At 48.2% G+C, this 25,530-nt stretch overlaps 2 protein-coding genes across 4 annotated transcripts; one reads left to right on the top strand and one right to left on the bottom strand.

The window, feature by feature from the left end:
• Positions 1-143: 143 nt before the first annotated feature.
• LOC100769603 (transcription factor E4F1) lies at positions 144-23,582 on the bottom strand. 3 transcript variants are annotated; one of them, XM_027424918.2, is made up of 14 exons: positions 11,803-12,036; positions 7,901-8,052; positions 6,151-6,262; positions 3,626-3,819; positions 3,417-3,537; positions 3,095-3,247; positions 2,832-2,998; positions 2,237-2,446; positions 1,753-1,858; positions 1,442-1,659; positions 1,094-1,292; positions 874-1,016; positions 739-801; positions 144-656 (listed from the first exon to the last, which is right to left on the bottom strand). In XM_027424918.2, the coding sequence occupies exons 1-14, from the start codon at positions 11,957-11,959 to the stop codon at positions 300-302; spliced, it is 2,352 nt and encodes a 783-aa protein (XP_027280719.1). In that variant the 5' UTR covers positions 11,960-12,036; the 3' UTR covers positions 144-299. The 3 variants fall into 3 exon arrangements, with proteins under 3 accessions (XP_027280719.1, XP_035303092.1, XP_035303091.1); XM_035447201.1 differs by lacking the exons at positions 6,151-6,262; positions 11,803-12,036 and adding an exon at positions 23,446-23,582; XM_035447200.1 differs by lacking the exon at positions 6,151-6,262 and having other exon boundaries at positions 11,803-11,942.
• A 220-nt stretch (positions 23,583-23,802) lies between these two features.
• Pgp (phosphoglycolate phosphatase) lies at positions 23,803-24,983 on the top strand. Its single transcript, XM_027424920.2, has 2 exons — positions 23,803-24,509; positions 24,603-24,983. The coding sequence occupies exons 1-2, from the start codon at positions 23,870-23,872 to the stop codon at positions 24,926-24,928; spliced, it is 966 nt and encodes a 321-aa protein (XP_027280721.1). The 5' UTR covers positions 23,803-23,869; the 3' UTR covers positions 24,929-24,983.
• The last annotated feature ends 547 nt before the right edge of the window (positions 24,984-25,530 follow it).

The following is a 25,530-nucleotide window of genomic DNA, read 5'->3' on the forward strand; positions in this document are numbered from 1 at the left end:
CACGCACCTTGAGGTGCCACCAGGGCTGGAAGCCAAGTGTGTGGCTAAAGGGTGGCCTGAGCAGGCAGGTGTGTCCAGAGGGTACCTATGAAGGCAGTGGGTGCCAGCCCCAGAGGCTACCTCTACCTCAACATCACAAGCTGCAGGTTTTCATGTTTTATTGTAAGGCAAAAAACAAACAAAAGACTGCATATTCACACTCTTATCTCCTTTAGGTGCCTGAACTTCAATGTCTTCTGAACAGACAGGTGTGGGCAGGCACTCGGGGTCCTCGTCCTACCACCGTAGAGGCCCTCCAGCTATACGATGACTGTCTGCACCTCAATTGGGCCCTCTGGTGAAGCAATGACCAGCTCTCCTCCATGCTCAAGGATCTCTATGTCCTCTGATGACACCATTGTCACAGTGGCCTGTTCAGTACTGTTTGGACCTGTGCGGGCTGTGAGCACAGTGCCTTCACTGATTGCTGAAGCCAGTGTCATGGCCACCTGCTCAGTAAGACTCTCAGGAGTGGCAATGGTGATCGTGTCAGCAGCAGCTGCCTCTGAGCCCAGTGCTGCCTCCTGGTCCATGGTCACATTTTGTACGATGATCTGGTGCCCAGCACCAGCCTGGTGCACAATCTGCTGTACCACCTTCATGATGTGACTGTCCACCTGCATGCAGGGACCATGGGTCAGCTTGATGGGCTGCTCAGCAGCCTGGTGACCCTCCCATACCTCACCCCTAGACTCTCACCTCTGTCTGGGTGCCCTCAATGATCTCGGTGGCTTCACTGGTCTCTGTGTCATCTGCAGTAGCCTGAAAGGTCAATCAGGTCAGCCTGGGCTGTCCTGAGTCCAAAGCTGCACCCACCCCCAGCCCTATACCCACCTCAATAATATACTCTTGGGTATCAGCCACCACAGATGAGAACTCCACCAGCACGGTGTGGGGGTCTTCTGCAAGCACAGTGGCAGCCGCAGAGGGGCTCTCCTCAGACACCACCACCTCCTCCACTTCCAGCAGGCAACCCCCTGCCAACAGGGAAGCTCGGCTCAGTCAGGGCCCGTTGACCCCGCCCTCACCCTCTCCTGCCATCTGTGGCCCAGACCTTTGGTGCGCAGGTGCCGGTTGAGTGTGCCATGCTCTGCAAAGCCACGGCCACACTTGTAGCACTTGAAAGGCTTCTCGCCTGTGTGGTGCCTCACGTGCCGCACCAGTGAGCCCTTTTCTCGGAAGCCTCGGCTGCAGAACTGGCACACGTGGGGCTTCTCTTCCAGATGTGTCCGGAAGTGCACCTGCTGGGCATTCTAGGGAGACCCTTCTGTAACAGCCTGTTCTCAACCACAGCCCCCAACCCCAGGTATGGCTGGGAGACAGTAACAGAGGACACAGCAGGCCCCCAGTTAGACAATGGACGGTGGGTTCAGGCATAAGGATTCAAAGACCAACAGCCTACCTTGGTTTTGTAACGCTTGCCACACTGGGGACAAGGGAAAGGCCTCTCATCTGAGTGGACACGTCGGTGGCCCCGCACATGGGCAATGGTCTTATAAAACTTCCCACACTCTCCACAACGGAAGCGGCGCTCGTGCACATGCACCTCCTGGTGCTTCTTCAGCAGGTAGGCTTTGGGGAAGGCCTTGCCACACTGTGTGCAGGTGAATGGCCTCGGCCCTGAAGCCACACCCAATGTTAGGCCATTTTCACCACCCACAAGCCCACCAGTTGCCATCCCACAGGCCACCCGCCTACCTCCCTGCTACCCACCTATATGACCTCTCTTGTGGGCCTCCAAGGTGGCTGCTGTTGGGAAAGTCTCACTGCACTGAGGGCATGGGTGTGCCCTAGGCACCATTGAAGCTTCACTGGCCACCTGTCGGGGGACCACAGACCAACCTCTAGCACCTACTGTGAGCTATGCTCCAAAGGGGCCAAAAACAAGAGCCAGCCCTCTTTTCTCTTGGCCTCTGGTAAGGAAACTTACAAGACAAAGTTACAGCAGAAAGCATTGCTACTTTTCAAGCCAGGCACAGTGGTGCACATCTGCATTTCCAGTACTAAGAAGCAGGAAGAACAAGAACTGAGGCCAACATTGGCTCCATGGTAAATGTGGGGCACCCTAGGTTAGGTTAGACTGTGTCTACAAAGATAACAAACCCTAAAGTTAAATGAACGAGGGTAGGAGCCTCGCATGACAAGCAGGCCCTGAGTTAGCCTCACCAGAGGGATCATGCCAATAACAGAAACCTACTGTCTCTATCTGTTCCATCTCCAGCAGTGGCAGTTCTGGGGGTCCTTCTCCCAGGGACTGGTGACTGGACACAGAGGGAGGAGACGGCTCCAGAGTACTCTCCTCCCCAGCAACCCGCTCGAGGACGATGCCAGAATTCTGCATGGCCTGATGTAGCAGGTTCTCACGGTTGTTCTCACTGGAACAGGGAAGCTCCTCAGGGTCTGGGGACTGTAAGGGAGGTAGAGGAAAAGAAGGAAGGAGGGGAAGCCTGCCAGGCAGCCTACCACAGGGTATCCTTACTCACCCACTCCACATGGCACTCATGACAGGCCCCTCCTGAGAGCCCCATAGTGCACTGCCAGCTGCCTCTGTTCTCACCGAGTAAATTCCATCCCATTCTCCCTAGATTTCACCTCACTCCCTGGCAGCTTCCCTGCCTTGATACGCCATCTTCTAAGGAGTTCTCCCTACACCCTGATGTGCTTCCCAGGGTGGGGGTGGGGGTGGGGCTGGGGCTGGGGTGAGGTATAACTGTGTCCTGGGCCTTCCAGAAGGCAGTTTCTGAGCCCAGCCTGGCTGGTACTGTGTGATCAAAGGGCAGAGCAGTGCCTACCTCAGGGGCCAGGGCTTTCATGCCCAGGGGAAGCTCCTGCATCTGGACATGGACTTCATGGATGACAGTGCCCTTGGCATCTGTTACCAGGTGAATCACAGGTGATGTTTCCATGGGTTCTCCTGCCACTGATGATGTAACTGTCCCCACAGGGGAGGCACTAGACCCTTTAAGGCAGAGTTCAAAGAGTCCTTGCAGAGCCTGGCAACCAATTTTGGCAATACCTATTCCAGGAACTCAGGCAACCTTCCCACCAAGCTAACCTGCAGGCACTTCCTCTTTGCCCACAACTGTGGCCTTGCTCACGCTGAGGCGGATCTTTTCTGTGCATGGAGTGAGAGATTTAAGGTGCCGAGTCAGTGCACCTGACTCCCTGAAGCTCTTTCCACACTTGGCACATCTATAAGGGCGCTCATCTGTAAAAGAACAATCATCCCCCAGTGGGAGATGGGCAATGTCCTGTGTTGAGGGGACACCAGGCATGGAACCTCTGTCTTTTCATCCAGAAGGACACAGGCCAGCTGTAGGGTGCCCCCAGAGCCAGTCAGCAGTCTATTAGTGTAGCTCTAACCCCATTTCACTTACCAGTGTGTCGCCTGTGGTGACGGATGAGTGAGCCCTTGGTCCGAAAGGAGGCACCACAGAGCTTGCACTCATGGTCCTTGCGGCTGCTGTGTGTTACCATGTGGGCCTTAAGGATGCTGCCCTGTGGGGGAGGGGCAGTAAGGCTCAAGGCACCTCACTGGACAGGAGTAGGCAGGGGAGCCAATGGGCCCTTGGCCCCAGGGGCTCACCGTTTTGAAGGTCTTGTGACATAGCATGCACACGTAGCGGCCTTCCTTGTTCACCAGCAGCTTGACTTGGGCCTGCTCGCCCTCCCCAATAAGCCCAAGTTCCTGATGGTTAGGACTGCCTGGAGCCTCTGCCATCTCGCCATCCCCTGGTTCTGCCTCAGCAGCCACAATGACCTCTTTGATGTGCCCACTTCCTGGGGAGAGGCAAGTTAATGTAAGCCTCAAGACCTATCACTACTACAGGCTCTGCCCATAAGGATCCCTTCACAGGAGTCCACTCGAAACCACAGAACTATCTAGGCCACCCACCACCCAGTCCTTGAACCTAGAACCTGGATCCAATCTGCACTGAGAGAAATCTATGCAACAGCCATTAGAGGCAGTCTGACATGTGGATAGACCACCTTTAACTTAGTAGAGCTGCCTGACGTTCAGAGCCCCCAGACTGTGGCCAATATGGACACTCCCTGAGGAGATATCCCATCCCCCAAACCAAGAGACCTGGGGATCTTACAACAGGATGCCCAGGTAAATAGGCAGTGGATATCCTAGTTCAGTTCCCTACATATTTTCTGCTGAATGACTCAAGTCCCACCAATTTAAAGGAAAGATAGTTCTGGGTGCTGCCCAAGGGCTTGGGCTGCCAGTGTGTAGGCAGGCAGGCTAACCAGGTCCTTGCCCAGAACTAACTGGAGAAACTAGACACCTGAGATGGCTAGAGGAAAGGAAGTCAGGTTTTTGCACTTATCACAGGATGCTGAGGAATCTGACAATGTGCAAAGTCATATTATAAATATACTTCACATTTTCTACTCATAAAAGTGATGAGTGGGAAGTAGCTGTGAAACTACTTCTTAGAAACCATCTCCATCCAGCTGGTCTTGTTTTGACAAGCCATTCTCTCAAAACAGAATGAATGAGCACCATGACTCAGAAACAATTAAGGGCATTTCTCACTGGTGCTCCCGGCCCAGTGCCCCAAAAGTACCATCCCAAAGGACAGAGACCTGATGGGTGACAAATACAGGGACACCAAGAGGGAACTCATCTGTTAGTCCAGATGCAAAGAACCTAGAGATGATACAGCCACTCCAAGCAACCCCTATGACCAGCCCATCTCCCTCACTGCCTTTTCTTTACCCAGGCCATCAGAAATTCTGGGGGCTCCTGGCTCCCCTTCCCTTGGGATGACTATAAAGGGCATGGGAGAAGCAGAGGGTCACTGAAGTAAGGACTGCTGTGCTAAGCAAAAGCTTGAAACTACTGGAGGCTGAAATGGATGGAAAAGGACCCAGCTGGCAGAGCTTGGTTATACACCAGAACCCAATGAACTTGTTTTTCCAAATAACACCTCCTACCACAGAAACTAAATTCTGTGCTAGGGCAGAAGCAGGGCCCCACCCCCACATGGCAACATTCCTAAGTCTGACTGGCAAGGGGTGAGTCTTCCTGTGGCAGGAACATTGAGAAAGGCAGTAGAAACCTGGACAGGTGTCCAGGTGCCTCCTTGGGAAGGGTAATGTGCTCATAGGCTCCCTTCCCTAACCAAGGTGGCTTTAGTAAACAGATCCTCCCTCTTCCTGCCCCAACTGATTCTCATAGCTTCTCAATGTCAAGTTCTATCCATTGTCCCAATCACTTCCTGTCCACCTGCCCATTCACCCATCTGTCTTGGTCCCTGCAGGGCGATGATCATTCCCTTCCCAACATCCAACCACATTGTACTCAACCCCATTACCCTTCAATGGCTTTTGAACATTCAACCGCTTATCCCTTCTCTGAACTTAGTCCCTGGCACCCTTCACCTGTTTAAGCCAGAATGCCCTTTGAATGATCCCTGCATACTCAGCAGCCTCCAATTAATAAGCACTTAACCCAACCCAGGCCTCTCAGTAGCCCCTCTTCCCACTGCACATCAATGAGTACTTAAATTGAAAGCATTAGCCATCAAAGAGGTTTGGCGTTATATGCTCATAAAAGCCCATCAAGAATCAGGGCAGCAATCCACACCAGTGTAAACAAGCAAAGGGATGAAAACCAAGACCAAGCAGCAAGTCAGGGACAGCTGAAGCAACACCCTGTCCACCCCAATGACCCTACGAAGGCAACTGCTGGGGCAAGGGACGGTGATGGGGTACACTGCCGGGTGCTGCCTAGGGGCAGAAGGACGAACTGGGGTGGCAAAAAAGGGGAGAAGATGCTAAGGAGGACAGGGACAGAAACATCCTGCAAAAGCACATAAGAGGGACAAGTTCATGGTGGTGCATAGACTGAAGATTCCCAAATACTCCAGGGCAGTAAGGAATGTCTTGGCTTCCCTTCCTGAAAGAGCCTAGTGTCTACTGACCGTCCTCCTGAAGGGCCTGCCCAGGGGAGGCTCACACAAGGCTTAGACCCCTCTGTGGACAGGCCTTGCTCCTGGGAGAGTGAAGGATGTACACAATGAAGACCCTCCAGCCCTGACTATAATCAGCCATCAAGCCAATGCCTCAGAGCTGAGGGTGACCCATGGACAACTGGCTTACCAACAAGGTCAGGAGCATGGCTGATGTCTGCTGCCAGAGAGGTGGCTTCCACCACGATGTGGGCCACAGTGATGGGCTCTTCTGGACCTCCCTCTGCTGCAGTTGGCACTACCTATCAATGGGGTCAAAAGACAAATGAGATAGATGCATCTGTGGATTCTGGAATTTACAGAGAAGAACTACCCTCTATGGAAGAAGGGGACTTGGGAAACACAGGCTTGGTCCATGTCCTACAGAAAGGCTGTGGGGGGTGGGGTGGAGTGGAGGGAGCTCTTTTTCCCTCCAAGGAACATGGCTCTAACCCTAATTCACAGCCTGGCCCCAGAGTCAGGGTCAGCCCCATCAGTCTAATACCTCTGACCACCATGGCCTGGACACAGATCAGAGAACATATACAGCAAGGGACTCATAACAGGCATGAAGCTGGGCTAGCTGCAGGAGTGAAAGGACCCCAAGGCTGTGCAACAGACTTTCCTGAAGGACACTCCGTGAGGGGGCAAGTAGTAAGTACAAAGCTGGAAAGTTAATCCCTTTCTGATGTCACCTGAAACACTCAATGCTGCGACCCTTTAATACTGTTCCTCCTGCTGTGCTGACCCCCAACATAAAATTATTTTCCTTGCTACTTCATAACTGTAATTTTGCTATTGTTATGAATCATAATGTAAATATCTGAGTTTTCTGATGGTCTTAGGTGACTCCTGTGAAAAAGATGTTGAATGACCCAAAGGGGTCACCACCCACAGGTTGAGAACCACTGTCCTAGAGGTTTCTCCTCTCTTGGAGCAAAGGCACTACTAGAGACTGAGCGTTTGTGCGGGTAAGTAAACATTTCACTATTGAACTATATTCCTAGGCCTCTTTTCATTAATAAAGATATAAAAGGTGCATTTATTTCTTTTTATGTATGAGTGTTTTGCTCGTATGTATGTATGTATGTATGTATGTATGTATGTATGTATGTATACCACATGTATGCCAAGCACCAACAGAAGCCAGGAAAAGGACATCAGAATACCCAGAACTGGTTGTGAGCTACCAACAAGTGCTAGGAACTTAACCTGAGTCCTCTGCAAGAGCAACAAGTGCTCTTAACCACTGAGCCATCTCTCCAGCCTCCTTTAAAAAGTTATTTTGAGTCTAAGTTGTCTAAGGTAGCCTCAAACTTATATTGTAACCCAAGCTGGCCTTGAACTTGAAATCCTTCTGCCTTAGCCTCCTCTGTAGCTGGGATTACAGGCCTATATTACCAAGCCTGGCCATTCCCTCTTCTCAATTCTACCCACTAAGACTCCTGGGAATGCTATATGTGACAGAATTTAGTTAAGACGATGTGAGTACATCCCCAAGCACACCACTGGGATTCAATTAAGTGGGCTATTGCATATGGGTCCCAGGACCCAGTAGGCCCTACTTTAAGAGAGCCCTAAGAACCATGTGTACAGGATAGCAAAGAAGGAAAAAGACAAAAATTGCCATGATCTAAGCTAAGATACCCCTCACAAACAAAAAGAACCCAAACCCCCAAACTATGTAGGCTGCTGAGGTTGAGCTGCCCCAGGCTATCCAAAGCACAACTCTGCTCTGGTGGGTAAAGGCTTAGTCTGCCTTTACCCACAGCCATCTCTGCCTTCTAACTGGCCACATGTCATAAACCAGCTGTTCAGGCTGCTCGAGACAGTTTCCGCTTCCTTCTGGGAGATAAGCCAAACTACAGGAGTATGGGTGGTAGCAGCTGGTAGGGGCTCACCTCCTGGCCCAGCAGTGCAGTGGCAGCAGGGGTGGTGGGCAGGGCCTCTTGAGGGGCCCGATGGCAGGTCTTCTGAATCTTGTGCTGGACAAAGTCCTCCAAGGCAGTGAATTCCACCTGGCAGCGGCCACATCTGTGCACATCATCCTCATCTGCAATAAGCCTCATGTCAAGGGGACTGAAGGCAGTCAGGGCCTCATCCAGCTTCCCTTCCAGGCTGAGACAAGAGATTCCCAAGGATGACTGTTCACCCAGGAGCTGCTGAGGACATACTGGAGTACATCCTAAGGTCTAACCTCATTTATTTATTTATTTGTTTGTTTGTTTATTTATTTTGGTCTTTCGGGACAGGGTTTCTCTGTGGCTTTGGAGGCTGTCCTGGAACTAGCTCTTGTAGACCAGGCTGGTCTCAAACTCACAGAGATCCTCCTGCCTCTGCCTCACAAGTGCTGGGATTAAAGGCGTGCACCACCACCGCCCGGCAACCTCATCTTTTAGAGGTCTACAGAAGCAAGGTCTACTAACGAGAACAGCATTCTGCATAGGGTTACTCTGACCACGAATTTATTTTGCAAGGGCAAACTGAAGCTGTCATATCCAAAGTCCCTACATGCCAGAGGTGGGAAGAGAGGCTGGGAGACATAGGAACTCTCCTAAGCAAGTTTGGGGACAGCAAATGACTCAGATTGAAGATTACTGGGAAGCTGGGGATGTAGCTCAGTGGTAGAACACTTGCCTACCATCCATTATACCACTGAGTTTAGATCCCCAGAGTCTGAAAAAAATTTTTAAGCCTGCTGGTGATTTAATGTGTAGGCATCTCAACTGCCATCTCAAAGTTATTTTCACATCTTGAGAAAGATAAATGGGCTAACTAGTTATGTATATCCACCTAGGGCACAACAGAGGCTCAGAGGGTGGATGTCCATAAAGCTCTAGCTAACAAGCCAGCTTTTTAAAAATAGCAGGAGCAGAATAGCAGGAACCCTCACTCCAACCAATCTTACTATTCTGTGCATGTGTGTATATAGTGCTAAATATGAGCCTTGAACATGCTAAGCAAATATTCTACCAGTGGGCTACATCCACACCATGACCACTTTTTTCTCTCTGATCCCCATTGGGAAGCATCCTGATCTAGAGTATACTCCAAAGATAAATCAGCCCAAAGCAGTTACACATCCCAGATACTGCACCTGTTCCTGGATCTGCAAGAGTTAACATGATGAGTATGTAAGAATCGTTTTTAGAGGGCACTGGTAGCACATGCCTTTAATACCAGCACTTGGGAGGCTGTAAGTTCCAAGCCAGTCTGGTCTACAAAGTGAGTTCCAGGGCAGGCTCCAAAGCTACACAGAAAACACCTGTCTCGATAAACAAACAAAAAAACTTAAAAAACTATGAAAAGGCCAGGCAGTGGTAGCGCATGCCTTTAGCCCAGCACTGGGGAGGCAGAGGCCAGCCTGGTCTACAAAGCTACACAGAGAAACCCTGTCTCGAAAAAATCCAAAGAAGAAGGGGAAAAAAAAAAAGAGTAATTGTTTTTCATTTTCCCTTCTCTCCTCTCTTCCTCTCTCTCTCCCTCCCTCTCCATGGTCTCTCTACACAGCCCTGACTGTCCTGCAACTCACTATTTAGAACCAGACTGGCTTCCAACTCACAGAGATCCACTTGCCTCTGCCTCCCCAGTGCTAATGTGCACCACCAAACCCCCCCACACTATTTTTTTTCTTTTAGATTTGTTTATTTTTACTTTAAGTGTGGGTGTTTTACCTGTATGTATGCCTGTGCACTCACTATATGTACAACACCCCCGCCTAGCTGCAACAAGTACTCTTAACCACTGAGCCTTCCTTTCAGCTCAGCACCTAAGAATTTTAATCAACTCATTCCAGTACCCTGGGGAAAGGTATGAGTAAGTCCATCCTAAAAAAATTACTAAGGCTCAAGGTCACTCAGCTGAACCAGCCAGACTCAGCTTCCAAAGCAGTCTGCTAGTTTCCACTATCTTACACTCAGTCCCACATCAAAGTCAAACCCAGCCTAGTACAAGGGAGGAGTAAAGTCAATGACAAATTAACCATCAAATAAAAGGGGAAACCCAAGCTATGACTGGCACACAGGCCACCTGTAAGAGGGTGGCGTCCTGCACATGGGTCACAGTCACAAACCAAGCGCTGAAGTGCATACAATCCTTTTACCCTTCTCATTTACAGTCTGACTCAGCAACAAAATATTGCTAGCAGCCAGACAGTGGTGGCACACACCTTTTATCCCCAGCACTCAGGAGTCAAAGGTAGTTGGATCTCTGAGTTCAAGGCCATTCTGGTCTATAGAGTGAATTTCAGGATAGCCAAAGCTACACAGAGAAACCCTGTCTTGAACTCCCCCAAAAATTATTTCGTTGTTACTTCACAACTGCAATTTTGCCACTGTTATGAATTGTAATGTGCCCGGGCATTGTTGTCGCATGTCTTTAATCCCAGCACTCGGGAGGCAGAGGCCAGCCTGGTCTCCAGAGTGAGTGCCAGGATAGGCTCCAAAGCTACACAGAGAAACCCTGTCTCAAAAACCAAAAAAAGTAAGAAATGAATTGTAATGTGCATATCTGATAGCTAAGCCCGGAGGGTCATGACCTGCATGTTGAGAACCACCCTGGTATGCTCTGGTATGGCCTTTTCTCTGTGAAATGGGGAGGTGTGCATGAACCACCACTGCCCATCGCAACGAAATAATCTTATGGTGGGGGTTGCCACAACACAAGGGACTATATTAAAGGGTTTGGGCATTAAGAAGGTTGAGAACCACTCCTGTAAACAAACCCAAGAATCTATAAGCCAGTTATGGTGGTAAATGCCATTAATCCCAGCACTGGGGAGGCAGCGACAAGAGGAACTCTAAGTTCAAGGCCAGCCTGGTCTACAGAGAGAGTTCCAGGGCAGCCAGTCCTGTATGTATTGAGATCTTGTCTCAAATAAACAAAAAAACAAAAAGAATCTCTAGAGCGCTCCCTCTGAGACTGTAACTGATACTCTCCAAACTGGAATAAGGAAAAAAAAAAAAAAAAAACAATTACAGTGAGACTGAACCCTGTGGGGATAAAGAACAGCACCCCGATGATAATATTACTTGCCAAACCACTTCCTGTCTGATCAAATCTACAGCTCTGTGGAACTCAGAGTAGATACCTGAACCATCAGATCAGTACCCAGTAATCCTTAGTGTACCCAACACAGCCTTCGGCATACAGACATGCTTTTAACTCTTCCCCATCCTCCTAGGAGAAATTAAAGGGTTTAGGAGGAGTTACACAGTCCCGGCTCCAATCTGATCCTTAACAAGAACGAGATGAGTGATCCAACCATTTTACAATCCTTGAACCCCAATTATTCCCATCTCTGAAGTGAAGAGTAGTAATGATAGTTTGCCTTTCGAGGATGGTTTAAGCAATGGTAAAAGCCGATACAGCGGGAGTGCCCTACACATCCCTGGAGTTGTCGCTCCACCCTGTAGGGGAGATCCAGGTCCTCAGTGGGGCGGTGCCGCCGCCCCGTGTCGGGTCTCTTTCTGGAAGGGCTCCACGGCCCCGCCCCCAGTCTCCAGCTCCTCCCGGGGCAAGCAAGGCCCCAGGGGCAAAGGAGGGGTCGCTGGAGCTGGGGCTGGTGAGCGCTTACGAGGAGCGAGCGATGTTTGGCCAGGTCTACTCCAAGGGGCTGGAGAAATGGGCTCCCGGTGAGGCCCTGTACTGGGCCCAGCGGGCTAGAGGTGGCCCGCAGGAAGCCCGTGAGAGTTGTGAAGGTTTGCAGACACTCGAGAAGTCTGGATCCTGGCGAGTCTGCACCCCGCAGCCCGGGCAGAGCCGCCCGCACCCTGGCCGCATCAGGCTTCTGTAGCCTCGTTACCTTCCTCGCTGAAGGGCGCTGGGAGGCCAAGAAAGCCGCCGGAGGACAAGGCCACCGCCGCCGCCGCAACCCCGCCCTCGCCCGCTTCACGCCCGGCTTCGGCCCGGGCTTCTGCCGTATGAGCGGCCGTCACCCGCACTGCCATCGCGCCCTCCATGTCGCAACGCGCCACAGGAAGATGGCGGATTTACGACCGTGTCGTCATAACAACGAGCCGCACCGGGATCTGCGTGGAGCAAGGCAGGGGGCGGGACCGGGACGAGTTTGACGGACAGACAGAGGGGGCGGGAGCTGCAGGTCGAGGCGTAGAGCTTCATTCAGTAGGGGTGGAGCCTGGCTCTCAGAGCCCAGGAGCCAGACTTTGTGCAGAGCGGAAATGGGTGTGGCTTGCTGTATTTCCGATAGCTGGACGTGGCGGGTTGCTAGCCGTGGACTAAAGGATCTTTCCCTCTCTTTCTTAAATTCTTTCCCTCTCTTTTTTAAAAAATATGTATGGATTTTTTTTGTCGTTGTTGCTGTTTTAGAGACAGGTTGTCTCTGTAGCTTTGGAGCCTGTCCTGGAACTCGCTCTGTAGACCTGGAACCCCACGTGTATGAGTATTTTGTGTGTGTCTGCACCATGTGCGTGCCTGGCGCCAGCGGAGACCGGAAGAGGGGACCAGGGTTGAATTCCCTGCTGATTACTCTAGTCATGAGAAAATAACTCCAGTTTGGTCGGGCATTGGTGGCGCACACTTTTAATCTCAGCACTTGGGAGGCAGAGACAGGTGGATCTCTGTGAGTTCGAGACCAGCCTTGTCTACAGAGCTAGCTGCAGGACAGCCTCCAAAGCAATAAAGAGAAACCCTGTCTCAAAAGAGAAAAAACAGAAAAAGTCACATAAAAATGACCATTTGTGACACTTAGAACACTCATCCCAAAATTTAGTTCCAAAATTGGTTAATTGGTTAGTTGATTGCTTGGTTGGTTTTGCGACAGGGTCTGGCTTTGTAGCTCACAGTGGCCTAAAACTTAGTGCTGGAAATATGCCTGTTTTAGTTCCAGAACATTTCATAAGCAAAACCTGTACTGGGTCTATAGCTCAGTTGGTAGATGGCTCACCTACCATATACAAAGTGCTGGCTCCAATACCTAGCGCTGCATAAGAATGAGCAGAGTGGGGACTGGAGAGATGGCTCAGAGGTTAAGAGCATTGACGGCCCTGAGTTCAATTCCCAGCAACCACATGGAGGCTCACAACCATCAGTTATAAGATCTGGTGCCCTCTTCTGGTGTGCGGATATACATGGAAGCAGAATGTTGTATATAAAATAAATAAATAAATAAAATCTTTAAAAAAAAAAAAAAAAGAATGAGCAGAGTGGCTCAGGCCTTTAATTCCAGCATTTGGAGAAAGCAGAGGCAAGAGGATTAGAAGTTCACAAACATTGCTGGCTAACTAGAGAGTTCAAGGCCAGCCTGGGACACATGAGACTGTCTCAACAAATAAATAAAATTACTGGCTGACTGAACTGTATGAACAATGCATTTATATTTCGTTCATCACAGTAGACTTGATTTTTTTTCTTTTTTTGGAGACAGGGTTTCTCTTTGTAGCCCTGGCTATCCTGGAACTCACACTGTAGACCAGGCTGGCCTTGAACTCACAGAGATCTGCTTGCCTCTTTTTGCTATAATGAACAATGTTGCTCTAAACATTCTTTTTTTTTTTTTTTTTTTTAGGTTTTTCGAGACAGGGTTTCTCTGTGTAGCTTTGGAGCCTATCCTAGCACTCATCTAGAGACCAGGCTGGCCTCGAACTCACAGAGATCCACCTGCCTCTGCCTCCGAAGTGCTGGGATTAAAGCCACCAATATCCGGCTCGCTCTGAACATTCTTCTTTTTTTAATTTTATTTAATTATTATGTATGCAACATTCTGCTTCCCTGTATATCTGCACACCAGAAGAAGGCACCAGATCTCATTACAGATGGTTGTGAGCCACCATGTGGTTGCTGGGAATTGAACTCAGGACCTCTGGTAGAGCAGTCAGTGCTCTTAACTTCTGAGCCATCTTTCCAGCCTGCTCTGAACATTCTTATATAAGTTCCTTTTATATTTTTGTTTTGTTTCCTAGCTCCTTTCATTTTTAGAAGATGATATTTGAGTATTTGAGTAGCTTCATGTAACTATTTTGTTGGATTAATCCTTTTTAGTTAGCAGTCATTGGGCTGGCAAGATACCTGCCCTTGCTACCTGCCACCAAGCCTAAGAACCTGAATTTGATCCTCAGAACCAACAAAAAGGAAATTGGCTTCTGAACTTCACATGCACCCTGAGATACACAGACACCCATACAAATATACAACACTCACTTGCACAAACAGTCACGCACATTCACACACATACACACAAAAATAAAATGTTAAAGTCTTGTTTTGTTTTTGTTTTAAGACACCAATTATCAGAGGGCTCATCAGATAAAAGTACGTCCCTCCTAGGCTGAATACCTATATTCAATCCCTGGGACCCACAAGATGGAAGAAGAGAACCAAAGCCCACAAGTTATACTCTGACCTCTACACATGTCATGGGACTCAGGCCCACACATACATACAAACACACAAATAAGTAAATAAATAAACCTGATTTAAAAAAAAAACTTAAGAAGATCTGGATGTTGGTGGTGCACACCTTTAATCCCAGCACTCAGGAGTCTGAGGCAGGTGGACCTCTGTGAGTTCAAGACCAGCCTGGTCTACAAGAGCTAGTTCCAGGACAGCCTCCAAAGCCACAGAGAAACCCTGTCTCAAAAAACAAAAACAAAACAAAACAAAAAGTGGATTGTTGAATCTACTTTTAAACAACCACCAGTCTCAAATATTTTACATTGGTATGGATATTTTTTTGTATATTGATGCAAATTTAAGGTAATTTTGTTACACTGTATGTATTTGTTTCTATTCTTGTTTAAGGTATTGTACCTATGCAGCTCATTTAAATGGTTATGTAAAGTTATATTCTATGAAAGTAATTTAGAATAATAAATACAGGTTAACAGTCATTTATAACTATCAAACTTATAGTCATGTTAGGTATGTTTCAAGGTCAGACAGAGATATATTTTAGATAAATAGGTGCTCTTCAAACACTTCAAAGAACTACATATGGCATTTAAAATGTTTTAATAACATAACTCTTTTCATGACAGTGAGATAACAATTTACTTCAAAAAATGATGATGGGCCTTGAAGAACTTCCATATAGTTTTGCTTTTTTATGGTGAAAGCTAGCTATTTGGGCAAGAAGCTACCCTTGCCTCGACTGCTGACAGTATGCTCTCTAAACTGGACCAGCAGGACATAAAGAAAAGTGACTGCCAAACTTTGCCAAGACAGGTTAAGACAGTCCTCCAAAAATTCCTGCTTCACAGAAAAGTCTGTCATATATTCTAGGCCTACAGGCCGAAGGTGGATGCCCCAACATAACAGGAAATTTGGGTGACAATCCAGGCAGCCAGCTCTTTCTATGGTGTCTTTTAGTTTTGGAAGTGGCTTGTACTGCACTTCCTGTTTACTCAAGTAATATTACATCCTTCTGGGGTGTTAGATGGAGATGAAGACTAGGTAGTTATCGTTGCAGCTTTCTTTGTATTTTATGTATGGGTGCTCTGCATGTATATACCTATATGCCAAAAGAGGGCACCAGATCTCACTATAGATGATTGTGAGCCACCATGTGGTTGCTGGGAATTGAACTCAGAACCTCTGGAAGAGCAGCCAGTGCTCTTAATCACTGAGCCATTTCTCCAGCCCTCAGCTTTCTTTATGATAAAAGGTAAATTAGGTACAGAACTTTGAACTCATCAAGATAGAATAAATACTGGAATATTTTCTTCAAATTCACCAAATACAAATGGACTGGACATTGTAAATATAATTCTTACATGATAGTTGTTCTTATTGTATAGTTTTATTATGTTAGATTTAAAATCTTTTCTCCTCATTTAGACAAAAGGGAAAATGTTGTGGAATATTCTTTATACTGTGTGAAGATATTTCACTGTGGTTAGTTTAATAAAAAGCTAAAGAGCCAATAGCTAGGCAGGATTTGGGGACAGAGAGAACGCTGGGAAGAAGAAGGGGGGAGTGAAGAAGAGAAGCCAGATTGATGCAGAATGAGTCAGACACACAAAATGGGATAGAGATAAAAACCACATGTTAGGATGTAGTTTAATAAAAATATGGGTTGAGCTAATTAGAAACAAGCCTAAGCTATCAGCTGAGCCTTTATAATTAATAAGAAGTCTATGTGTGGTTATTTGGGAGCTGGCTGGTGGGACAGAGAAAGTCATTGATAGAGATTGTTCAATGGATAATAGCACTGGTCATTCTTCCTGAGGACAGGGCTTTGAATCACAGAACTCACAAGATATCAAACAACCGTCTGTAACTCAATTTCATGGGATCTGCTGGGATCTTGTGGCCTCCCCAGGCACCACACATACATGATACAGAGACATACACGCAATAAATAAATAAATAAACCACTCATATACATAAAATAAAAAATAAAAATAATTTAATATGTAGACCAGGCTGGCCTCAAATTCCCAAGAGATTCACATCTCTACTTCTGAGTGCTGGGATTAAAGGCCTATGCCACCACTGCCTCACTGCAAGTCTTCTTACCCACTAAGCCATCTCTACAGGCTCACCATCTTTATTTTGAAGATGAAAAACCTAAAGTTTTATACAGTCAGGATATCTGTACCAGGGCTGCTCTCAGAACTAATCCAGGCTGAGAACTCAGAGGACTTTGCTAGCTTAGTGATCCCCAGCAACCAGCAGGATGCAGGCCATGAGATCCTGGGTAGATCAGACCCAGTCTCCAGGAAAGACGACACAGACACAGTACCAGGAAGAGCAGTAGGCTCCTCATCAGGAAGCAGGAAACTTTATCCTTTGAAGGGCACTGAGCAAGGCTGTTTCCATGTTGTAATGTCAATTTGGGAGACTGATACCTGGGACCTTTGTCTTGGTACAAGCTGGGATGTATAAGACACAGCTAAGGTGGGGCTGGAAACATGGCTCAGAGCACTGGCTGCTCTTCCAGAGGTCCTGATTTCAAGTCCCAGCAACCGCATGAGGGCTCAAAACCATCTACAATGAGATCTGGTGCCCTCTTCTGTTGTGCAGGCAGGAACACTGTATTCATAGGGGAGAGAGAGAGAAAGAGAGAGAGAGAGAGAGAGAGAGAGAGAGAGAGAGAGAGAGAAAGAGCGCAAGCTAAGGTTATCCCACTCAGGATAGACTGATGGTGGAACTGCCTTCACAGTATTTTGGAAGGATCTCCTGCCACCCAGAAGGAATTCTGGGCCTAGCCAAAGCAGGAACTGAGCTCAGGCAATTAGGAGCTCCAGACAGATCTATCTGAGAAGGGCAAGTAAGAGAAGTAGCAGGTTGGGCTGGGTTTATATTTGTTTTTGTTGAGTTAGTTGGTAGGGTGGGTTTTTTTGTTTGTTTGGGTGAGTGGGTGGTTGGTGTGGTTTGGTTTGGTGAGCCCAGAATCCTGTAATACTTTCCTCAAAGATGTATTGAATATAAGAGGGAAAACTGCCGAGAGAGAGGGTTAGTAGGGTATGGGGGTACCTACCTATAATTCTAGTACTTGGGTTACGTAGGAAGCCCCTATCTCACAAAACAAACAAACAAACAAACAAACAAAGAACAACTGGGGTGGGGGGGACGAAATTGAAGCTGGGCAGTGATGGCAAAGGCCTTTAATCCCAGCACTTGGGAGGCAGAGGCAGGTGAATCTTTGTGAGTTCAAAGCCAGTCTGGTCTACAAAGTGAGTTCCAGGACAGCCAGGACTACACAGAAAAACCCTGTCTCAAAAAAAAAAAAAAAAAAAAAATCAAAAAACAAGACAACAACAAAAACCAAAACAATTAATGTTTCAGTATTAGTACTTAATCTCATCACTGTGACCAATACCTGACTAGCAGAAAAGTAGGGTTTACTTTGGGGGCTGGAGAGATGGCTCAGTGGTTAAGAGCACTGGCTGCTCTTCCAGAGGTCCACATGATGGCTCACAACCATCAGTAATGAGATCTGGTGCCCTCTTCTGACCTGCAGGGTACATGCAGACAGAATACTGTATAAATAAGTATTAAAAAAGAAGGGTTTACTTTGGCTCCTAATTTGATGGAACACTCCATAATGGCAGCAGAAATGGTTGGTGGTGTAGTTCAATTGGTAGAATGCTTTCCTAGAATGCAGAAGCCCTGGATTCAATATATCCAACATTGGGTAAACCAGGCATGCTGGTTTTAGCAGTAGGAAAATGGCAGTAGGGTAAGAGGATCAGAAACTGAAGATTATCCTCAGCTATGTAGCCAGCTCTAAGACAGCCTTGGATATGTGAGATTCTGTCTAAAACAAAACCAGCTCAAAAAAAAAAAAAAAAAACAGCTCAGGGTAGTGTTGAATGCCTTTCACTCAGAAGGAAGAGGCAGGTGGATCTATCGAGTTCAAGCCCAGCCTGATCTATAGAGCATGTTCTAGAACAGCCAGGGCTACACAGAGAAACCCTGTCTCAAAACATAAAAAAAAAAAAAAAGCCAGGCAGTGGTGGCCCACACCTTTAATTCCAGCACTTGGGAGGCAGAGGCAGGTGGATCTCTAAGTTCAAGGCCAGCCTGGTCTACAGAGTGAGTTCCAGGAGAGCCTCCAAAGCCACTGAGAAACCCTGTCTCAAAACAAAACAAAACCCAGCAACAACAATGAAGATCAACTATCACAGTCTATTCTGTACCATTGACTGAGCCACTTATGGGATGCTCCTTATTTGGGAAGACAAGACACTGGTGCTCTCTACTAGAAGATATATACTAAGTACCAACTGTGCATGAGGAACATATGAAAATGGGCTCCTGTCCATCCACAGGCCACTCCACCATGAAGGCCACTGTCCCCTTCAGATTCCTCCTCTAGGACCTTATCCACAGCCATCTTTTGTACGTCTTCCACTATACAGGTGTCCCTTTCACCAACAGACATACCAGTGCACTCAGCAGAGGTGGCTGAGTGTTCAGTTTTGGAGACAATGAATTTCATCCCTGTTCTGCATTGTCTAGTGATGGCTCTTTGTTGCTCAGTGTCCTCACTGTAACTCAGGTGTACTAACCATACCTCCTTCTCAGGACGGCTCTGTGATTTTTCACAACAGGAGTGGAGCTATTGTCTGTATATTTACTGAGTATCAAGTGTAAACCAAGACAATCAGGTCAGGGTTTCAGAAGTCTGGTCACATCTGAACACAACTGGCATTCTCCATTGTGGCCTGTATACCAAATCAACTCCTGGTTTCTAAGTAATAAAATCGGCATTTGTAATCTTTTGTCTAGTGCAGCTCTTCTCAGGCTCAGCTCAGTTCCCCAAACTAAATATAAAGTCAGGGAAATGAAGGAATTCTCCTAGGCAGTGTGTAATCCAGGCAGGAACCCAGCAGTCCCTGCCCTCCAAAGCTGTGGTTGTTGTCCTTCAGGTTTTCCAAGCCAATAGAGATGAGATGTTCCATAAATAGGACCCTTAGTGAAAGGTTCAGCCATTATGCTGGCCTGCCCCTGTTACCTGGTGGAACAGGCAATACCCTGGTCAGCCCAAGGTTCCATGGGAACTAAGTCTGCACGCAGGTGCAGAGGACCCCTTTAAAAGATAGGCCCCTGCCCATTTACGCTCTCTGTTCCCTCTCTCTGTCCCCTCTCTGTTTCCCTCTCTCTGTTTCCCCGCTCTGTTTCCTCTCAGCTTCCTTTCTACTCTCTCTCACCTATGTGCTCTCTCTATGGCGACCGGCCATGGCAGTCATCCATTTACCCCTGTTCCTCTTCTTAGTCTCCCCATTCTGCCGGGCCTTATAATAAACTTATAGTCTTATGTCTAATGTCTCAGCATTTCTCTTTTCTTCTTTTTAAACAAAAGAATAACACTTAGGAGTATTGAGGTCATTAGGTTTGTCTGATGAGTTTGAAGATGGAAGTGATTCAGAAAAAAACTTTATGGAGAACTAGGGTTCAAGAGCAAAACAAGAGAATAACAAACTGGGAATTCAGTGTCTACATGGCACAGGGTAGGCCCTCAGGAAACTGGGAAATATTGTTATTCTGACACTTAGCTCTAGTCAGTGATACTGGTAAACACACACCTCCCCTATGTCCTAGCAATTCTACTCCAAATGATACACCCAGATGTGGGAGCAAATGTCCATATATTCATACATAAGAACAAGAATCTTCACATGTGCAAGGATTCAGGCATTATGCTGGCCTGGCCCTGTTATCTGGCAGAATGTACTCAGGCAGTACTCTCGTCAGCCCAGGGTTCCATGAGTACTAGTCTGCATGTAGGTGTAAAGGACCCCTTTAAAAGACAGACCCCTGCCCACTTACAAGCTCTTCCCTCTTCCTCTCTTGCTCTTCTCGCTCTCTCCCCCTTTGACCTCCCTCTCCCTCTCCCTCTCCCAACCGTTGTCTCTCTCTTCTCCCCCTCTCGCTCTCCCCACCTGTAATAAACTCTATGGTTAATGTACCTCTTGGTTCATGTTCCATCACGTCAGTTCCATCTCTAGCGTGCTCATTTTTAACTTAAACAAAAGAACAACCACATGGACATTACAAGAGCCTTAAACTAGAAATGGCCTAGTGTCCATCAGCAAGAGATAATTCAATAAAAATTAAAAATAAACTGAGGATGGATTTCACAGGCATTATGTTGAGTTAAGGAAGCATGATAATTAAGGGTACATCTCATTTATAAGATGGTCCTAGAGTGGGCATGGCAGCTTATGCCTGTAATCCCAGCACTTAGAAGGCTGAGGCAGGAGGACTGCCAAAAGTTCCAGGCCAGCCCAGGCTACAGAGTAGAAAGTCTGTCTTGAAGAAACAATCAAACAAAAGACGTCTGGGGATGTAGCTCATGGATAGAGTTTTGTTTGCCTAGCATACACAAATTAGACATGGTGGCAATTATCTATGATCTCAATAATTAGGAGACACAAAACATAAATTCAAAGTCACCCTCAGTTACATATTGAACAGAGGGTGGCCTTAATTTATAAAACCCTGCCTCAAAATGAACAAACAAACGGGGCCAGTGAGGTAGCACTCGAAGCCAAGCCTGTCAACCTGAGTTGGATTCCTAGGACCCACTGGGTAGGAGGAGAGAACTGACTCCTGGAAGGTATCCTTGGACCTCCACATGCCATGGCATGGGCACACAGGAACCAAATTTAAAAGAAAAAAAAAGAAAGAAAGAAAAGAAAAGAAAACAATGATAATAGTTTTCAAAAGATTTTACACACATTATTATGTTTATGGAGACAGGGTTTCTATGTAACAGCCCTGGCTGTTCTGAAACTTGCTTTTCAGACCAGAATGACCTTAAACTCCCAGAGATCCACCTAACTCTGCCTCTGAGTCCTGGGATTAAAGGTGTGGGCCACCATACTGGCCATTCCTTTCTTAGCACCCAAATGACAGCTCACAAAAGCCTGTAACTCCAGTTCCAGAGGAGCTCACTCCTGGTCTCCAAGGTTACCACAAATGTAGGCAAACACTCATATGCATAAAATAAAAAAAAGAAATCTTTTTTTGTTTTTTGTACCTTGTTTTGTTTTTTTGAGACAGGGTTTCTCTGTAGGTTGGAGGCTGTCCTGGAACTCTCTGAAGACCAAGCTGGCCTTGAACTCACAGAGATCCTCCTGCCTCTGCCTCCCAAGTGCTGGGACTAAAGGCGTGCATCACCAGTGCCCAGCTAAAAAGGAAATCCTTAAAAATATGTTTAAGTACATGTGGGTATGTGCATATGTGTGCAGGTGTCCAAAGAGGTCAGGAGAATGTCACCAATCCCTTGGAGCTGGAGTTACAGGCACTAGTGAACTGTCTAACTTGAGTGCTTGGGAACTGAACTCATCAGGGTGGTTTGCAGGAGTGAAAAAACAGCCTGCCTCCATCTTAGGCTTAAAAGCCATCTTAAAGAAAAACTAAGTTCATTCCTGTTTATGATTAAACCCGTTTCTCAAGGATTGAGCTATGCCCTGCCTATAACCTTAACTACAAATGGTTCTGTACTGCCTGTTCCAGGAATGGCAATCTTACCTTTGTTTCAAAAAGTTATTTATAATCATCTTGCAAACCTACCTTTGCTTCAAAAGGTTGTATGACCACCTAGTTATGCCCCCTTGCAACCATGTCTTTATTTCTTTTTTTTTCTTTTTTTCTTTACTTTTTTTTTTTTTTTTTTTGGTTTTTTGAGACAGGGTTTCTCTGTGTAGCTTTGGAGCCTATCCTGGCACTCGCTCTGTAGACCAGGCTAGCCTGGAACTCACAGAGATCTACCTGCCTCTGCCTCCCAAAGGCATGTGCCACCAACGCCCAGCCCATGTTTTTATTTCAGGGAGTCCTTTGGCTTATGTTCTGCTCCTATTGCCTGCCCAGATCCCCCCATTTAGAAACCCCCTGCCCCTGAACTTTATAAATCTTCGTTTTCCTCACAACCAATGCTAACCTCTAAACCTCAGTTTAGGAGGAAGCAGCCCATGTACACGAATCAAAACAAAACAACTCAGGACCTGGAGAGATGGCTCAGTGGTTAAGAACACTGGCTGCTCTTTGAGAGGACCTAGGTTTAATTCCCAGCACCCACATGGCAGCTCACAACTGTCTGTAACTCCAGTTCCAAGGGATCTGACACCCTCACACCAATTCACATAAAGTTAAATAAATTTTTAAAAACCCGGTTTAATTAGTTGTTTTAATTAATTGGGTCATGATGATTTGGGTCAGTGGTCTTTCTCTTCCCGTCTCTGTGATTAACAGAGTAAGATCTTCAATAGAAATTCCTCTAGTCCAAAGGTGATTATTCTAAAAAGATTAGAACAAGCAAATTAGAGTGAATGTATAATCAAGGCCAGAAACGTGGTTGGGGAAAGATATCCGTTATTGGCCAGATAGTAATATAAGTGGACTTTTTTGTGAAATGTTGGAATTATGGATAGCTGATATATGAAGATATTAATATGTAAAAATCGCATTGATCTATACGTAAGACTTGTTTTGTTTTGTTTTTCGAGACAGGGTATCTCTGTGGCTTTGGAGACTGTCCTGGAACTAGTTCTTGTGGACTAGACTGGTCTCGAACTCAGAGATCCTACTGCCTCTGCATCCCGTGTGCTGGGATTAAAGTCGTGAGTCACTACCGCCCGGCTATACTTAAGACTTAAGCCCATCATTGTACATTATGCCTCAATAAAAGTGTTAATAGTTGATGAGGACGAGAAGCGCGACCATTTGCTGAGTATCACACTGTAGGCAATGTCCCCCTGGATCCCAATCCCACTGCTTTGCCATTATTGGCTCATGTCACTTGGAGGTCCTGGGAAACCGTTTGGAAGAACTGAAGCTGAGAATTCAAGTACCCTGGAAAGAAAGTTCCGGGCTGGCTTCAAAGACCGAAAGGTTCAAGCGCCAACTTCACGAAGTCTAAGACGCTTACGTGACTGCGGTGCTGGTGGCCCCTCCCGCCGTGCTCCTGCGGACAGCCCCGCCCAACCAAGGCCTCCAGAAGAGGTAGCCAATCAGCAGCCGGCCTGGCCGGGTCACTGACCTGGAGTCTCGGTCACCTAGGCTGACCACCAGTTTCCAATGACCGAGCTACCCCGCGGCCATCCATGGTCAGCCGCCTTACGTCCCGTGCCTTTCCCGGCCCGCAGCGTTTCGGCAGCGTACGCTTTACCCTTGCCGGTTGGAGCTCTGCCAGCCAATCATTGGCGCACCCGGGCCAGACGGCCAATGGCTGCCCGCCTCCGCGCGCCGGGCTCGCGACAGTTGCAGCTGTGCGCCTTGCAGCTCGCGGGAAACGGAGATGGATTGGCGCAAGCAGGAGCCAATGGGCGGTGCGCGCGAGGAGAAGGTCCAATGAGCGTCGTAGAGGCGGGGCTGGCGCCGCGGCGGGCGGCTGTAAGGATCGGCCGGTAGTGGCGGCGGCGGCGGCGGCGGCGGCGGGTGCCTGCAGCGGTCAGCGGTCGGTCATGGCGGAGTCGGAGGCCGGCGGCGACGAAGTCCGCTGCGTGCGGCTGAATGCCGAGCGGGCCAAGGTGCTGCTGGCCGATGTGGACACGCTGCTGTTCGATTGCGATGGTGTGCTGTGGCGCGGTGAGACGGCTGTGCCGGGCGCGCCGGAGACTCTACGGGCGCTGCGGGCCCGCGGCAAGCGACTGGGCTTCATCACCAACAACAGCAGCAAGACTCGCACGGCCTACGCGGAGAAGCTAAGGCGCTTGGGTTTCGGCGGTCCGGTGGGGCCCGACGCGGGCCTCGAGGTCTTCGGCACGGCCTACTGCAGCGCGCTCTATCTGCGCCAGCGCCTGGCCGGCGTGCCGGACCCCAAGGCCTACGTGCTGGGCAGCCCGGCCTTAGCGGCCGAGCTGGAGGCCGTGGGTGTCGCCAGTGTGGGTGTGGGCCCGGAGGCGTTGCAAGGCGAAGGCCCGAGCGACTGGCTGGCGGTGCCGCTCGAACCCGGCGTGCGCGCGGTCGTGGTGGGCTTCGACCCACACTTCAGCTACATGAAACTCACCAAGGCCGTGCGGTACCTGCAGCAGCCCGACTGCCTGCTCGTGGGCACCAACATGGACAACCGGCTCCCGCTAGAGAACGGCCGTTTCATTGCGGGTCCGTGCGCCTAGGGGCTGGAGGTTGGAGGGCGGGCCCAGCCCTTCCGTGTCCTCTGACCCCCAGCGTCCCCTTCCCTCCTTCGCCCCGCAGGTACCGGCTGTCTGGTGCGAGCCGTGGAGATGGCCACCCAGCGCCAGGCGGATATCATCGGGAAGCCTAGCCGCTTCATCTTCGACTGCGTCTCCCAGGAGTATGGTATCAACCCGGAGCGCACCGTTATGGTGGGAGACCGCCTGGACACAGACATCCTCCTGGGCGCCACCTGTAGCCTGAAGACTATCCTGACCCTCACCGGAGTCTCCACTCTTGAGGATGTGAAGATTAATCAGGAAAGTGACTGCATGTACAAGAAGAAAATGGTCCCTGACTTTTATGTTGACAGCATAGCCGACCTTTTGCCCGCCCTTCAAGGTTAAAGATCTAGTGTCTTTAATCTCTGGAATAAAAAAAAATGAAAATCAGTTACCTAAATTAATAGGTGGGGCTCAGTTAGGTGGCTTCAGGTTAATTGGAGTAAAGCAAAGGCAGTAGTTAACCTTGTAAGTAAACGTTTTGGGGGTGCTGTTTACAGATGATTATATTTTAAGATGCACTTTTACACTTGGAAGGCATTATGGGGTGGGCCCTGGGCTTTGTATGTGTTGGCAGGGTTGCTCATAGCATCTGCCCGGGATTCAGGTAATCTTAGGCCCTGTTGATGAGTCTGAAGTGGGTCAAGGGTTGTGTGTCGTGCTTTTTACTGAAGAAAAAAAAAAATGTATTCAGGGATCAGACCCTCGGATGGGCTCAAGGAAAGGAAGGGCTGTTATGAGACACTTGTGCAGACCAAAATACGGGGTTTCACCCAGTGTGATCGATCATACAGCAGAGACGCCTGCTACTGTGTTACCTACAGGGTGGGAGTGGAGGAAGCTGCTCCCAGGTGGGGTTTCTGTTGATGGAGTTTAGTATGCTGCCCTTGAAAACTTCTACTCATCCCTGCTTCCTTGAAAGCCACTTTGATGTCACAATTGTCTGA

The sequence above is a fragment of the Cricetulus griseus genome, chromosome 7 (genome assembly GCF_003668045.3).
Source record: "Cricetulus griseus strain 17A/GY chromosome 7, alternate assembly CriGri-PICRH-1.0, whole genome shotgun sequence".
Lineage (NCBI taxonomy): Eukaryota > Metazoa > Chordata > Mammalia > Rodentia > Cricetidae > Cricetulus > Cricetulus griseus.

Coding starts and splice junctions, on each gene's coding strand:
- LOC100769603 (XM_027424918.2), bottom strand. CDS start 11,959: ATGGAGGGCGCGATGGCAGTGCGGGTGACGGCCGCTCATACGGCAGAA. Junction 1,859..2,236: donor AGATGGAACAGATAGAGACA/GTAGGTTTCTGT, acceptor GTCCCCCGACAG/GTGGCCAGTGAAGCTTCAAT. Junction 1,017..1,093: donor CCGGCACCTGCGCACCAAAG/GTCTGGGCCACA, acceptor CCCTGTTGGCAG/GGGGTTGCCTGCTGGAAGTG.
- Pgp (XM_027424920.2), top strand. CDS start 23,870: ATGGCGGAGTCGGAGGCCGGCGGCGACGAAGTCCGCTGCGTGCGGCTG. Junction 24,510..24,602: donor GAACGGCCGTTTCATTGCGG/GTCCGTGCGCCT, acceptor TTCGCCCCGCAG/GTACCGGCTGTCTGGTGCGA.